Consider the following 16285-nt stretch of genomic DNA (forward strand, 5'->3'; position numbering starts at 1 on the left):
GGAGGCTTGCTTAATATATACCCATCTTCTGGAAAGTTTTTTTTCAATTATTTCAATTTTATGTTGCCATTTATGTCCTAAAAACAGTGATAAATATGTTTTTCTTATGTTATATTGTTCCCTATAGTTGGTCAATCACTCCTATCATGTACCCAGCCTCCTTCTGGTTTGAGGTGCCCAGTACAGCCTACGTTTTCCTCATCGTAATCAATCTTTTCATTGGTATCACCGCCACAGTGGCCACCTTCCTGCTTCAGCTATTCGAACATGACAAGGTAAGTGAACCTGAGGTATTAGGTTAGTGCTAAGCTGCCCATCTATCTTATAATCACATGTACACTCTCTTTTTAAATAAGTCATACCACATTTACAGTGGATGGGTGCTCAATCCCCCCCAAAACGCACACATGCACTCTGTGTGATCATTATATTTTGCAAATGCACAAGATAAACTGTTATTTAATAGGGTTGCTCCAACCAAAACTGATATTTGGTCTGGGTAGATATTCATACCCATCTGGTGTTGAAATTAAAGTAAAATTTATAATAATGTATGGACTGCCCAAGGCTTAGAATTAATCCAGGCGTCCTCTTAAATTCTGTGCACGAGCTGTACATGGATCCCAACTACTTGCATTTAAATAATGCTCTGTCTGCACAAGCACCAATGTATTTAACATTGAGATGCTGGAGCTACCTCTGGGCCTTGACAGTTGGATGACCGGTGAGGCTTAGCACCAGGAAGGGTGGAGCTTTATCTTGACTTTGGAAGGTCTTGTCTATAACCTGTACCCAGGATCCAAAGGGTTTCACAACAATTTGAAGATTAGCACAGTTCTTTGCGGTCACCACACTTTATCTGTATACATATAATTTGGATAATAGTGTTAAAGCGGTAGTTCACCCTAATTGGCAACTTTTTCTGTTTCAAACCAGCTTCCACAGTACGCTCTGCATCCGTTTTTTTTTTTTTTTTTAATTGGCCTCCTTACCTTTGAACGAGGGCCTTTAGTGAGCTGTCACTCACTTTTCCCCGCGGGAGTGGGCGTGGCTTTCAATCCCCACCAGCGCTATGTCTCCTGGGAGTTAGTCCTGAGAATCCCAGGAGACGCGCCGTGTTAGAAAATCCCGCGATATCTCGCGGGTCACGTGACTAGTAACTTGTCTGCTAGTCACAGCGGGGAGTGTCCTTTTCAGGACGCTGCCGGCCGTTGTCCTAGCAACGGCGCAGTGTTGACGGCGCTGCTCGCCGTCACACTGTGCGTGCGCCTGATACAATCACCGCATCCCGGAAGGGCTTCAGGAGGGCTTCAGAGTGCCCGCAGTCAAGATGGCAATGTCCATCATCGATTTTTATAAAATATTCTTTTGGGGGAAATCGTCTTCGTAGCGGCTGCAAGCAGGAGACTGGTGAGTACAATTTTCGTTGTACCATCAGTGTTACAAAAACTTTTTAAAAAAAAAACGTTTTCCAGCAGAACTCCCGCTTTAAACCTCAACCAACATCTAATACTTGGGACTGCAGAGCATAGTCTTCGTTTATAGGTGGGCAACCTCTTTAAATATCATTTTATTTTCCATTTCTGTTTTCACATTCAAGTTACCAAGGTTTTCCTACTGTTATTTAAAAAAGCATTAGTGTACCAATCAAATGATCTATAACACTTTTTTCTTTCCATTGGTCAGGACTTGAAACTGGTGAACAGTTACCTCAAGAGCTGTTTCCTTATCTTTCCCAATTACAACCTTGGACATGGGCTAATGGAAATGGCCTACAATGAATATATCAATGAGTACTATGCAAAAATAGGTAAGGAGGAGTCTGGAAAAAGCTCTGTACATTTTCTAGGATGACTTTGAGAAAAGGACACAATTCCATCCAATGTAAACCAGGCGTCCTTTTTCTCCAACTGCCTAATGAACTTACAGGTGTCATTTTATACATTGTTATCAGGTCAGTTTGATAAGATGAAATCACCGTTTGAATGGGATATAGTCACCCGAGGCCTGGTGGCCATGACCATTGAAGGATTTGTAGGTTTCTTCATCACCATCATGTGTCAGTACAACTTTTTCCGCAAACCACAGTAAGTATCCAACTAACCTCACTGGATATAAAGTGCTAAGCATTAAGCCATCAATCGGAGACAAAATGTTATCACCATCCTCTCGAACAGTGTTTCTCAACCTTTTGACCTTCGAGTAACCTCTGGCAAAAAGTTTGAGATCTCTGGAAACTCCTGAAATAATGTTCACATCTACAGCTCACGGAACATTGGTGTGATCAGAGAGCTGTTTCTGATAACAATTATTTTTAAAAATAGCATTAAATAAAAAAATATATATTAATATACATATTTAAAGTGGAGGTTCACCCAAAAGTGATCCTCCGCTTTTCGGAACCCCCCCCCCCCCTCCGGTGTCACATTTGACACCTTTCAGGGGGGAGGGGGTGCAAATACCTGTATAAAACAGGTATTTGCACTACTTCCGGGTATTGACTCCTGCGGGAGTCCGGCCCCTCTGCGTCACCCAACCCCCCCCCCCTCCCCGTTGTGCTCTGGGAAACACTCGGCTCCCAGAACACAACGGGAACCAGTGGAACTGCAAATCGCGACTCGCGCATGCGCAGTAGGGAACCGGGCAGTGAAGCCGCAGCACTTCACTTCCCGATTCCCTTACAGAGGATGGGGGCGGGGGAAGCCGAGAGCCGAGCTACCGCTCGGCTTCGGCGGACATGCTGGACAGGTAAGTGTTATTTTTTAAAAGTCAACAGCTACTGTATTTGTAGCTGCTGGCTTTTTAAAAAAATGTTTGCAGGTGAACCCCCGCTTTAAGTGAAATTAGTGCTTTTTTTTCTGCAGAGATGCTCCATTTTGGGTCCAACTTGACATAAACTGTGTGTGTGTGTGTGTGGGGCAGGGTGCAGGGGCTCAGCAGGGCACGTTATGTGGGGGCATTGCATATTACATGAGGGCAGGGCACATTATGTGGGAACAGGGCACATTGCATGGGACAGACTATTGGGCACAATGCTGGGCACACTACAGTACCGGCTTTCTTCTTCTGGCTTCATAGGCAGCTTTCATAACTTCTCCAGTGGTCACTGTTCCCTGCTGGTCCCTCCCCCTATCCTGTCCATCCCAGATGTCACACAGAAGCACCCAGGTTTGGGAGGAGGTAACGACAGGAAACAGCATGCTACAGCCAATAGTATGCCAGCCGCTATCCTGCCTGTGTCCATGCGATCTACCAATCATCTGCTTTGCGACTGACAGGTAGATCGCCATGTTTCGTGAAACCCTGGTTGAGAAACACTGCTCTAGAAAGTATCTTTCGCCTGCAGCCAGCTACCAACTTTAACCACAATAAAGGCAACATTTCTGTTTTTTATATGCAGTGAGCTTATCTCAACCTGTCCTTTTAAATGTAAAAACAGAACTCTAGTCAAGGCAAAAGTGAACAGTAAAATTGTATATAGTCTCAGATTATGTCCACTTTGAATTTTTAACTTAAACAGGTCTAAACAGGGGATAGAAGTAGTGCTAAAGCACAGCCACCTTGTGAAGGTTACAAGTACCTGCCTCATGCGTCTTCAGATTCATTTTTGGAGCCTGCTTATAACCTAATCTAGTACTGTAAATGTAAAGCTTCAGATTTTGCCAAATTCCAGATTGCACCTACCCCTCTTGACACAAAGGGAGAGATTTACTAAAACTGGAGTTTGCAAAATCTGGTGCAGCTGTGCATGGTAGCCAATCGGCTTCTAACCTCAGCTTGTTCTATTTAGCTTTGGCACTGAGAGCGCTAATCGGATGTCGATCTTCAGACCTTTTTCGATAAAAATAAATAAATACTGTATCATTTTGGTTATTCACAGTCCAATTCTGAAATATATTCAACACAATTTTTAATGTTTACTAATTTGGATTAGTATTAGATTTTTGCAGCTTGCAAATGTCTAACCCTGATGAAGGTGCACAATTGTATATACAGTACAGACCAAAAGTTTGGACACACCTTCTCAATCAAAGAGTTTTCTTTATTTTCATGACTATGAAAATTGTAGATTCACACTGAAGGCATCAAAACTATTGATGCCTTCAGTGTGTTAACACATGTGGAATTATACATAACAAAACAGTGTGAAACAACAGAAAATATATTTCATATATTCTATATATATATTTCATATATTCATAAAAGGTTCTTCAAAGTAGCCACCTTTTGCAGCAGACACATCTCTAGAACTGTTAAGAGGAGACTGTGTGAATCAGGCCTTCATGGTAGAATATCTGCTAGTAAACCACTGCTAAAGAAAGGCAACAAGCAGAAGAGACTTGTTTGGGCTAAAGAACACAAGGAATGGACATTAGACCAGTGGAAATCTGTGCTTTGGTCTGATGAGTCCAAACTTGAGTTCGTTGGTTCGAACCCTGTGTCTTTGTGCGACGCAGAAAAGGTGAACGGATGGACTCTACATGCCTGGTTCCCACCGTGAAGCATGGAGGAGGAGGTGTGATGGTGTGGGGGTGCTTTGCTGGTCACACTGTTGGGGATTTAATCAAAATTGAAGGCATACTGAACCAGCATGGCTACCACAGCATCTTGCAGCGGCATGCTATTCCATCCGGTTTGCGTTTAGTTGGACCATCATTTATTTTTCAACAGGACAATGACCCCAAACACACCTCCAGGCTGTGTAAGGGCTATTTGACCAAGAAGGAGAGTGATGGGGTGCTGCGCCAGGTGACTACCTCTTGAAGCTCACCAAGAGAATGTCAAGAGTGTGCCAAGAAGTAATCAAAGCAAAAGGTGGCTACTTTGAAGAACCTAGAATATGATATATATTTTATTTATTTTTATATTTAGTTTTGATCCCTTTAGTGTGAATCTACAATTTTTATAGTCATGAAAATAAAGAAAACTCTTTGAATGAGAAGGTGTGTCCAAACTTTTGGTCTGTGCTGTATATATATCTATATATATATATATATACTGGAAGAGTAATGGTTATACTCGGATCATGGCTAAAGCTGCAGCAATGATCCTGGTATTGTTTTTTTACAGCTGGCAATCGGCTTTCATGTAAAAGTGATCAAAGTGGCTTTACAGCTGCTCAATCAATTTTACAGGGCTCAGAAGGGCCGCCCATCATTGCTGCTGCTCTGGGGCTCTCCAGTTCTGCCAGGGAGCTCAGAACAGCTATAAGCGGTCAGATTGTCTGCCCACAGAGAAGATGAAGGAATATGCAGCCCCCCCATCTCCTCTGTGACGAATGAAGTCAAATGAAGTCAAAAGTGAAGAGGATTTAGTCATCTCTCCATAAAGAGTACCTGTCACTGCCCAGAGTTATCACAAGGGGTGTTGATTGCAATAACGTTGAATTAATTTAGTTTTAAAAGTGTAAAAAAACAAAAAACAAAAAAACAAATTCAAATAAAATAAAAAATAAAAGGCCTTCACCTACCCTTGTGCTTATATGAAAATGCAAGCGTGCATGTAGGTCTGGCATGCATATGTAAACCGTGAGCCCACCACACATGCAAGGTATCACTGCGAACATCGTTTTTTAACGTCTGTCGTTTTTACAGCTCTAAAGCTGGAGCTTCAGAACGCACTGGTCCTGGTTTTTTTTTGCAGCTTAAAAACGGCTCAGCCATCTACAGCTCAAAAACGTCATGGTGGGCATGAGGCCATAGACTAACATGGAGAGCTGTTTATAAGCTGCAAAAAACGCTCAGAAAAGTGGCTGTAAAAACGTCCATGGAAATGAAGCCTTAGAGCAATAATTCTAGAATCAGAACGCTCTCTAAATGGATAACCTGTAAAAGTTTTAAAACATCACATGTACAATTTTAAGTACTGTAGTTTGTCGCCATTTTTTAGTACTGCACTTTTAAGTACCATAGTTTGTGCAATTTTAGGTCTACACATGTTGCGTAGAGTAAATATATAACAAACCTCTTTTATATTTTACAAAAAAAAGGGTATTATATTGTGTTTTTGTGCACTAAAATTCATTTAAGTGTAAATTTTCCTGAAAATTTGCATTGGATAAATGGTTGCTCAAATATCGTACATCATAAAAAATTGCAACAACCACCATTTTATTCGGCTGGGCCTCTGTTTTCAGAAAATATCATGTTTTGATATCATGATGTATATGACAAATGTCATAATTGTCCTGGATGGCAACTTGGCAAGTGGTTTATTGTAAGCCAATGCTTATTGTGTCTTTTCTTTCTTCTTTATAGGCGTGTTCCCATCTCCAACAAACCAATTGAAGATGATGATGTAGATGTGGCAAATGAACGACAGAGAGTTTTGAGAGGAGGGGCTGATAATGACATGTTGAAGATTGAGAATCTAACAAAGGTATCCGTTTGTGATATTTTTAGATGGACAGTTTAGCTATAGCATTGTCAATATTATACCCTTTAAAAGGGAAAAAGTGCCGTGCAGTGATGGCCAGAGACGGCTCTAGGCTTTGTGAGGCCTTAGGCCCCACTCACGCCCATAATGGGAAAAAAAATTCAAGAGATAAAAACTGTATACATTTTATATATTAAGAGCTTTAAAAGTGCTGGTGTCAGCGCTCTCTAGCTAGGCGCTGGTGTCAGTGAAAGAGATAGCAGCGGAGAAGTCAATCAGCAGGCAGATGCAGAGCACCCGGCCCACCAGGTGACAGGTAACAGACCGGAGCACCTGATTGGCTGAGAAGTGGTTCAGTGTTAGTAAAGCGAATATTCTTTCCTAACACAACATTGAGTGAACAGCGAGCACCCAGCATGGCGCCCGCTGTTCACCTTTTTGGACGCCTATGGCTCTAATCGGGTGCTTCCAAAAATACCCCACCAATGTAATTCCGGTGCCTGAAAATGGGGCCAGGCACTTGAATAGATGGTGGCAGCCGTGACCATAGATGGATTCATGCAATGCATGAATCTATCTATGGTGAGAGAGGGGGTGGTGCCCATGCGCCTCTTATGGACGCACCACTGGGATGAGGGCAGGATGGAGGGAGGGGTCAGGGGCTGTCAATCACAGGTTGGCACAGGACTGAGCTGCCCTCACTGTGGCACTGATCAGAAGGAAGGGAGTGGGGGGGGGGGGGCAGGGGTGGATATAAAGGCCACTGGCTGAGGGATGCTGGAGGAGCAGGGATGAGGGGCCTGGCTATTTCTCATGTTGGTGGTAGCTGGCTGCAGAAGGGGTTATGGCATGGTGCCTGTGCCACTCCCTGCAGCTGGAGCCCCGGATCCCCTGCCCTGATTGACAGCCCCAGAGAGGGGCAGCCAAGACACCTCTTCAGCTCTTCTCTTCTACCTCCCCCTTGCATCGGCTCCAATACAGCCATAGCTAGGCTTCCTCCCCGGCAGGACCCGCCTCTTTCCCTCTGCTTACCAGATGCCGGATGCCTCCTTCGGGTGTGTGGGGATCGCTCAGTGGAGAACTCCAGTGGGCGGTGATGGGGCAATCTGCGGCTCCGGAGCTGGAATGGGGGGGCGATCTGTGGCTACTTTTGCTCTGGCTGCTGGAATGAGTCTCCTCCCTTTTTCCTCCCCCGGACAACAGTGCTGGCCCAGCCTCCTCCCCAAGACATAACGAGCGTCTTCTCTCTCCATGGAGCTCACAAGCAGCTCTGCTGGCAGGAGCGCAGAGGCATTGTCATCAGAGGTGGCTCTGCAATTAGGCGGTCGTGGGGGCCCCTGTGAGTGTGAGGCCTTAGGCGACTGCCTAATTAGAGAGCTGCCTCTGGTAATGGCAAAAGGCACAAGAACAGAAGGTACTGGCCACTCATGATGACTTTCCTTGCTGTCTCTCTCCATCAGTGTACATAGAGAGCACCATGACACCTGCTATTAGACCGAGAATGCAGTTTCATCAGTGGCTCTCTGCTGTATTCCAGAGGATTTGGCTTCACATAAACCAGTGGTTCTCAGCCTCAGTCCTCAAGTACCCCCAATGGGCCATGTTTTGGGATCTTATCAATACCATGTCATTGATATTGATTTAAAGCAGCTTTGCAAAGTAAAGGAAAACCTGAAAACATTGGGGGTACTTGAGGACTGAGGTTGAGAACCACTGACATAAACTACTTGTCTTACATCATGACCAAAATTAAAGTGGAACTGAAGTCAAAAAGTGATGATCTAGTATGATATAGCAACATGGTTTTAGTGCTCTGAAAAACATTCTGGGGGTCATTTACTTAAAGGCAAATGCACTTTGCACTACAAGTACACTTGAAATTGCACTAAAGGGGACTTGGAAGTGCAGTCGCTGTAGATCCGAGGGGAACATGCAAGGAAAATAATACAACGCATTTTAGCTTACACGTGACTGGATAATAAAATCAGCAGAGCTTCCCCTCATTTCAGATCTACCCCTCAGATTTACATCGACTGCACTTTCTGTGCTTTAGTGACAAAGCTGGTCCAAATGAAATATTTACATATATTAAACTAGTTACATACATTATTCAACAAATCAGCGATATGTTCAAATCACCACACCACATATTCCACCATAGACACTTACAATACTCCGATGCTTTTCCAAACATCTTGTGCCGAGCGCACTTAGATAGTAACCATAAAATTCACTAAAATGAATGAGCACTAGGTATCAGTATGTGCCATCAATATCCAAACTGCATAAAACAACTAAACAAAAACAAACAAGAAATTCAATCAAACACTTTACCTTTCATGCTCAGAAAAAGTGTCTTCAAAATGTCCATAAATCAATAGTCCAGTTTAATGTGCCCACAGTGATGTGATTGAATGTTTTTAAATGTATGGCACACACTTCATACAGAGAAGGTGCTCTCTGAATAGTGCTCTCCAGTCATTTAACTCCATCCCCTTATAAGGCTTGGTTCACACTGCTGTGATGGCAAAGTTGTGCGACTGCCTTGTGACTAGGCATGTGCATTTCGTTTCGTTCCGAATCGAAATTCGGACACATTTTTCATTATTCGGACATTCGGATTCATACAAATTCCCGAATTGCAATATTAATGAATTTACCGAATCCGAACAAACGTTTCTTTATCGTACATCACGGGACACAGAGCGGCATATTCATTACTATATGGGTTATATGGAGTACCTTCAGGTGTTGACACTGGCAATCTCAAACAGGAAATGCCCCTCCCTATATAACCCCCTCCCATAGGAGGAGTACCTCAGTTTTTACGCCAGTGTCTTAGGTGTTGGTCATGGTTTAGCTTGCCTCCGCATCCTTGGGATTAGGTGAGCTACCGGTTCTGTCCAAAGGCCTCAGCGCTAAAGTGGTCAGTAACCGGACCCCAAACCCTTGGGGTATAGCCCATAATGCTTTTCTTTTTAGAGAGCTGGACCCTGGGCCCAGAACTTAGAAACCTTTGGGTGCCTAATGTTTCTGTTGCCAGAGTGCTATATGGGCCCAGGACAGTGGATCCTTCATAGGAACCCAGGGCCTGAAGGTCTAGACATCCCCACGGAGATGGGGGAAGATTGGGCCTCTTGCTTGGCAAAGTCCTGCGGCATGGAGCAGGTAAGTGAGGGGAAAACTTGCGGAACTTGGTTCTTAGCAGGTTTTTTCTGGGGGGTCACAGGGGACATGCCTAAAGTTATGCGCTGCATCTGGCAAACTAGTCACATATCTTAATGATAGGATGGCTCTATGTGTATTATTCCCCATAAGAAGTGACCTCCCTTGTAGTGTTGGAAAAGCATTGAGTGGGGCCTGTGTGATATAAAGTGTATGTGTGTGTCAGAGAGCTGTGCTTACCTGCAAGCCTCCAGGCGATGCTCCATCAGTCTTCCTCCTCAGAGCCTGCAAGCAGGCAAAACGCTGACCTCCTCGTGGTTCCAGGCTGGAGCAGAGAGGCTCCCTTCCCCCCAACCCCCCCCCATCGGAGGGCGCGCGCGCGCGTTCACGTGTTATAGGCGCAATTCGCGCCGTTTAGCTGAGGGGGGAAGGGCGGGTCAGTGGTTTAAGGAAGGGGCGGCCCTTCCTTTTTCGTTCCAAACAGCTCATTCTATACATTGGAACTGGGGAGGAAAGACCAGAGCGGCAGCACGGGGCGCCGAGGACACACAGTGGCCAGAAAGGATATTGCAGTCTTCAGAAGACTGTTTTCAAGCCTAGAAATAGGCTGTTTCTTTTCCATCTCATAGTTTTTCTTTGCAATACTACTCAGGGGGACAGAATGCTTTTTCTTTCCTGGATTTGAAACAAAAACGAAAAAAAAAAAAAAGATTGAAAAAAAAAAAAAAAAAAAAAGTCATCTAGGGGAGAGGAAGCATTTTTTTCCCCCAAACAGGTGTTTGGGCAATTAACTTTTATAGTTCCAAATACCAATAGGTAGCAGGTGTACCTCGGTATTGTACCATGGCATTCGGGTCAGAGGGTACAAGAGGTGGGATTCCCCCAGAGAGTCTGAGGTCTTGGACAAAGCTGCTTTCCCCACAGGGAGCCTTGGGGCCATCGGGATCTGGGGCTGGAGCTGGCGCGGGTCAGTCCAACCCTAAGATGGTCACGGACGAGGTATTACTCACCTCTTTAAGAGAGATGGAGAAAAGAATGGGAAAAATGATAGCCACAGCTATGCGGGGCAGTAAACGGATTAGATCTCTCAGAAGAGGAGGTCCTTTCCTCAGGGGAATTGGACGACCTCTTGAATAAGGACCAAGTAGGTTCAGGGATCGAAGATCCGGATACAGAGGAGTCTGGAGCAGTCTCCCAAGGGGAGAGCTGGTGGATTCAAGCCTTAACGGACTTGGTCCATAATGCATTCAACTTGCCAGTACCAGATCTCCAGGTATCTACGGTTTCAGCTTTGGGCTCACTGAGGGCGCCTCAAAGCAATGCAGTATTTCCGATCCACCCTCTACTAGAGGGAGTTTTGTTCCAAGATTGGAACAAGCCAGATAAAATCTTCTTACCACCTAAAAGATTCTCTGCCCTATATCCTATGGAAGATAAATTTTCCAAGAAATGGGCTACTCCTGCAGTGGACGCAGCCATCTCATGTATTAACAAATCATTAACATGCCCTGTAGAAAACATACAGGTATTCAAGGATCCAGTTGATAAACGCTTGGAAGCACTACTTAAGAACTCCTTCACTACTGCAGGGGCAGTAGTACAGCCAGCTGTGGCTGCGATTGGGGTTGCTCAAGCATTATCGGATCAAGTTAAGCAGATGCTTAAACTTATTCCTGCCCAGCAGGCAGAAGAATTTTCGGATGTCCCTAGGGCCATATGTTTTACAGTAGACGCAATTAAGGATTCTATCCAGCAAGCGTCACGTTTATCGTTATCCCTTATCCATATGAGAAGACTCTTATGGTTAAAAAGCTGGGAGGCCGAGCCCCCATGCAAGAAGCTCCTGGTAGGGTTCCCCTTCCATGGAGGTCGACTCTTCGGAGAAGACCTAGATAAATACATTCAAACCATTTCAAATGGCAAAAGTACTCTCTTGCCAACTAAGAGGAAGTTTCAGGGGCATGCGTTTAAACGACAGTACTCCCCTGGGCAGGGGCCCTCTAATGCCAAACAGTATCGACGGCCTCCTGCGAAAGCAAACTTCGGCTTCAACAGCAAATCACAAGGACAGGCTGCTAGAGGCAGAAAGCAGTGGGTTCGCAAACCAGCAAAACCAGCCCCCAAGCCGACCTTATGAAGGGGCGCCCCCACCCACGAAGGTGGGGGGAAGGCTGCGACTCTTTTCAGAGGTTTGGGAAGCCAGCATTCCCGACGAATGGGTACGGTCTTCCGTGGCCACGGGCTACAAATTAGATTTCCTAAGGTTTCCTCCTCTTCATTTCCAGGAGTCGAGGATTCCAAACGATCCGGAGAAAGGAGCCGCATTAATGTCGGCATTAAATCATCTACTTTCCCAGGAAGTAATAGTAGAGGTACCAGTCCTGGAACAGGGGCTAGGTTTCTACTCCAACCTATTCATCATCCCGAAGTCCAATGGAGATGTCAGGCCAATTTTGGACCTAAAGATGGTAAATACATACCTAAAGATCCGCTCATTTCGGATGGAATCCGTGCGGTCAGCAGCTACCACACTCCAAAAGGACGACTTCATGGCGTCCATAGACATAAAGGATGCCTACCTTCATCTTCCAATTTATCAGCCACATCAAAAATATCTACGCTTCATGGTGGCTTCGCGTCACTTCCAATTCGTGGCGCTTCCCTTCGGGTTGGCTACGGCCCCCCGGGTGTTCACGAAGGTCCTAGCTCCAATCCTAGCCAAACTAAGGATCCAAGGGGTCACGATCCTAGCATACCTGGACGACCTCCTAGTCATAGATCACTCGTCTCCCGGCTTGGAGCGAGCAGTGGCCCTCACGGTCCAATACCTCGAGAAGTTCGGCTGGGTCCTAAATCGAGAAAAGTCAGCTTTCCTGCCCACAAGGCAGTTGGAATATCTCGGCATGAGATTAGACACAGAACAACAAAGAGTGTTTCTACCGCTGAGGAAGGTCAAAGCCATCAAGGAATTAATCCTACTGGTTCTAAGCAAGAAGGAACCGACTATTCGCCTATGTATGAGGTTACTAGGCAAGATGGTGGCCACATTCGAGGCGGTACCATACGCCCAGAGCCACACTCGCATCCTGCAGGCAGCCATCCTGTCAGCATGGAGCAGAAGGCCACAGGCCTTGGATATCCCGTTGCCGCTCTCATCAAGAGTCCGACAAAGTCTGTGTTGGTGGTTAGTCCCTCAGAATCTACTGAAGGGGAAGTCTTTCAGCCCAGTGGCTTGGAAGATAGTGACCACAGACGCCAGCCTGACGGGCTGGGGAGCAATTTTGGATGGTTGCACTCGCCAAGGTACTTGGGCAACGCCAGAGAAGCAGTTGCCCATCAACATCTTGGAGCTCAGAGCTGTTCGACTAGCCCTCAGGGCTTGGACGTCAAAATTGCAGGGGTTCCCGGTGAGAATTCAATCAGACAATGCCACGGCCGTGGCATACATAAATCACCAAGGGGGAACCAGGAGTCAAGCCGCTCAGAGAGAGGTGAGCTTGATTCTCCTATGGGCAGAGGCTCATGTGCCCTGCATATCGGCAATATTCATTCCAGGAGTGGACAACTTTCAGGCGGACTTCTTAAGCCGCCAGACTCTATTGCCGGGGGAATGGTCTCTGCATCCACAAATCTTTCAAGCACTCTGCCAAAGATGGGGAGTGCCGGACGTGGATATCATGGCATCGAGACTCAACAAGAAGCTAGACAGGTTCATGTCCCGCTCAAGGGATCCGATGGCCTGCGGAACCGATGCGTTGGTTTTCCCTTGGCATCAGTTCAAACTTCTTTATGCGTTTCCCCCGCTCCAGTTACTACCCCGCCTGCTGCGCAGGATCCGGGTGGAGCACATACCAGTCATCCTGGTAGCTCCAGCATGGCCCAGAAGGGCATGGTACTCACTAATCTTAAGGATGGTAGTGGGAGACCCTTGGACTCTTCCTCTACGGCCAGACCTGCTATCGCAAGGTCCGATCCTCCACCCTGCCTTACGGCATCTAAATTTGACGGCCTGGAAGCTGAATCCCTGATTCTCAGGGGTAGAGGTCTGTCTCAGAAAGTAATCTCTACCCTAATCAGAGCCAGGAAACCGGTCTCTAGGGTGATTTATTACAGGGTCTGGAAGGCCTATGTAGGCTGGTGTGAGTCCAAGCGATGGCTTTCTCGCAAATTTACCATCGATAGAGTATTAAGTTTTCTCCAGCTAGGAGTGGATAAAGGATTGGCATTAAGCACAATCAAAGGACAGATTTCTGCTCTGTCAGTGTGGTTTCAGCGGCCGCTGGCCACCCACTCGCTGGTTAAGACCTTCCTTCAAGGGGTCTTACGTATTAAACCTCCAGTTAAATCCCCGCTTTGCCCGTGGGATTTAAACCTTGTTCTGTCAAGTTTACAGAAACAACCGTTTGAGCCGTTGGCTGAAATTCCTTTGGTTTTACTGACAAGGAAGTTAGTATTTTTGGTCGCCATAGTTTCCGCAAGAAGAGTATCGGAACTGGCGGCCTTATCCTGTAAGGAACCATATCTTATTTTTCATAAGGACAGGGTCGTTCTCCGCCCTCATCCTTCCTTCCTACCGAAGGTTGTATCCAGTTTTCATTTGAACCAGGATTTGGTATTACCATCCTTCTTCCCTAAACCTACTTCCAGAAAGGAAGGGTTGCTGCATACCTTGGATATCGTCAGGGCCATGAAGGCCTATCTTAAAGCTACAAAGAAGATCCGGAAAACAGATGTGCTGTTCATATTACCGGATGGGCCCAAGAAGGGGCAGGCAGCTGCAAGGTCCACCATTTCTAGGTGGATTAAGCAATTAATCACTCAGGCCTACGGCTTGAAAGGGTTGCCTCCTCCAGTATCATTAAAGGCTCATTCTACTAGGGCCATGGGCGCCTCCTGGGCAGCACACCACCAGATCTCTATGGCTCAAGTTTGCAAGGCGGCAACCTGGTCTTCTGTCCACACGTTTACAAAATTCTACCAGTTGGACGTAAGAAGGAAGTCTGATACAGCCTTTGGGCAGGCAGTGCTACAGGCTGCAGTTTGAGACCCTCGGATTCCGGGGGCTCCTCTTTTTTGAGTTAAATTTAAAATTTAAGATTATTTTTCTCAACTAAGTTGGATTTATTATGATTTGAGTATTTCTCTAAATTAAATCCTTTTGTCTTGGAGATGTTCTCCCTCCCCTCATTGTGAGCATTGCTTTGGGACATCCCATATAGTAATGAATATGCCGCTCTGTGTCCCGTGATGTACGATAAAGAAAAAGGGATTTTTAATACAGCTTACCTGTAAAATCCTTTTCTTGGAGTACATCACGGGACACAGAGCTCCCACCCCTCTTTTTGGGGACCATTTTGGGAGGCATACTGCTTGCTACAAAACTGAGGTACTCCTCCTATGGGAGGGGGTTATATAGGGAGGGGCATTTCCTGTTTGAGATTGCCAGTGTCAACACCTGAAGGTACTCCATATAACCCATATAGTAATGAATATGCCGCTCTGTGTCCCGTGATGTACTCCAAGAAAAGGATTTTACAGGTAAGCTGTATTAAAAATCCCTTTTTTCGATTCCGAATCGAAAACCCGCGGACGAAAAAATAAAAATAAAAATTCTATTCGAAAAGAGACTATTTGTTTTAGAATCCGGTCGAAATATTTTCGAATTCGACCGGATTTTTCGAAATTCGGTCGAAAACGAACGAATTCCGAAAACGAATTTAACACATGTAACGAATCTAACTTAACGAAATTAATTAAATAATTAAATTAAATTAAAACGAAACAAATTTTTCCCTTTTGCACATGCCTACTTGTGACTTCTTTCTTGGATGCCATTTAGGAGCCTGTACAAGGAGCTGAAACTTCACCCAACTCAAACCAAAGTTGTGCAGGAACCTTTTCTAAAGCCTGACCGACTTGTGCAGTATCAGTCAAGACGGCTCTTGTAGGGAAACATTGAATTTGACAAGTAATGTGGCTTGGGGTCTCACAAGTCAGATTCCATGTCGCCGCTGTGTGAACCGAGCGTAAAACTAGAAGTCACCATAGCCAGATTCAGAGAGGTTTACGCCGGCATATCAGTAGATACGCCATCGTAACTTTGAATCTGCACTGTCGTACATTTAAGTGTATTCTCAAATTGAGATACATTTAAATGTAGCTAAGATACGACCTCCTACGCCGTCGTATCTTAGCTGACTATTTACGCCGGCCGATAGGGGCGTGTACTCTGATTTACGCCTAGAATGCGTAAATCAGCGAGATACGCCTATTCACGAAAGTACGCTTGCCCGTCGCAGTAAAGATACAGCATTTACGTAAGGCGTTTTCAGGCGTAAAGTTAGTTCAACAAAAAGCTGGCGCAGCCAATGTTAAGTATGGACGTCGGTCCCGCGTCGAATTTTGAAATTTTTACATCGTTTGCGTAAGTTGTCCGTGAATGGGGCTGGGCGTAATTTACGTTCACGTCGAAACCAATAAGTCTTTGCGGCGTAATTTGGAGCATGCGCACTGGGATATGTCCACGGACGGCGCATGCGCCGTTCGTAAAAAACGCCAATCACGTCGGGTCATGATTCATTAGCATAAAACACGCCCACCTCTTTACAAGTTGAATTAGGCGCGCTTAGGCCGGCACATTTACGCTACGCCGCCGTAACTTAGGACGCAAGTGCTTTGTGAATACAGCACTTGCCTCTCTAACTTACGGCGGCGTAGCGTATATGCGATATGCTACGCCTGCCTA

General features: G+C 45.5%; 1 protein-coding gene across 5 annotated transcripts in view; it reads left to right on the plus strand.

Annotated features, from left to right (window-relative positions):
* ABCA2 (ATP binding cassette subfamily A member 2) overlaps positions 1-16285 on the plus strand; it is a 264957-nt gene that overhangs the window by 221997 nt on the left and 26675 nt on the right. For all 5 annotated transcript variants that reach the window (XM_040324468.1, XM_040324469.1, XM_040324471.1 and 2 more), the window contains 4 exons: positions 128-275; positions 1687-1810; positions 1955-2087; positions 6258-6378. In XM_040324468.1, the coding sequence (XP_040180402.1) occupies positions 128-275; positions 1687-1810; positions 1955-2087; positions 6258-6378 (526 nt within the window). The remainder of the gene's footprint in view (positions 1-127; positions 276-1686; positions 1811-1954; positions 2088-6257; positions 6379-16285) is intronic.

The sequence above is a fragment of the Rana temporaria genome, chromosome 9 (genome assembly GCF_905171775.1).
Source record: "Rana temporaria chromosome 9, aRanTem1.1, whole genome shotgun sequence".
Lineage (NCBI taxonomy): Eukaryota > Metazoa > Chordata > Amphibia > Anura > Ranidae > Rana > Rana temporaria.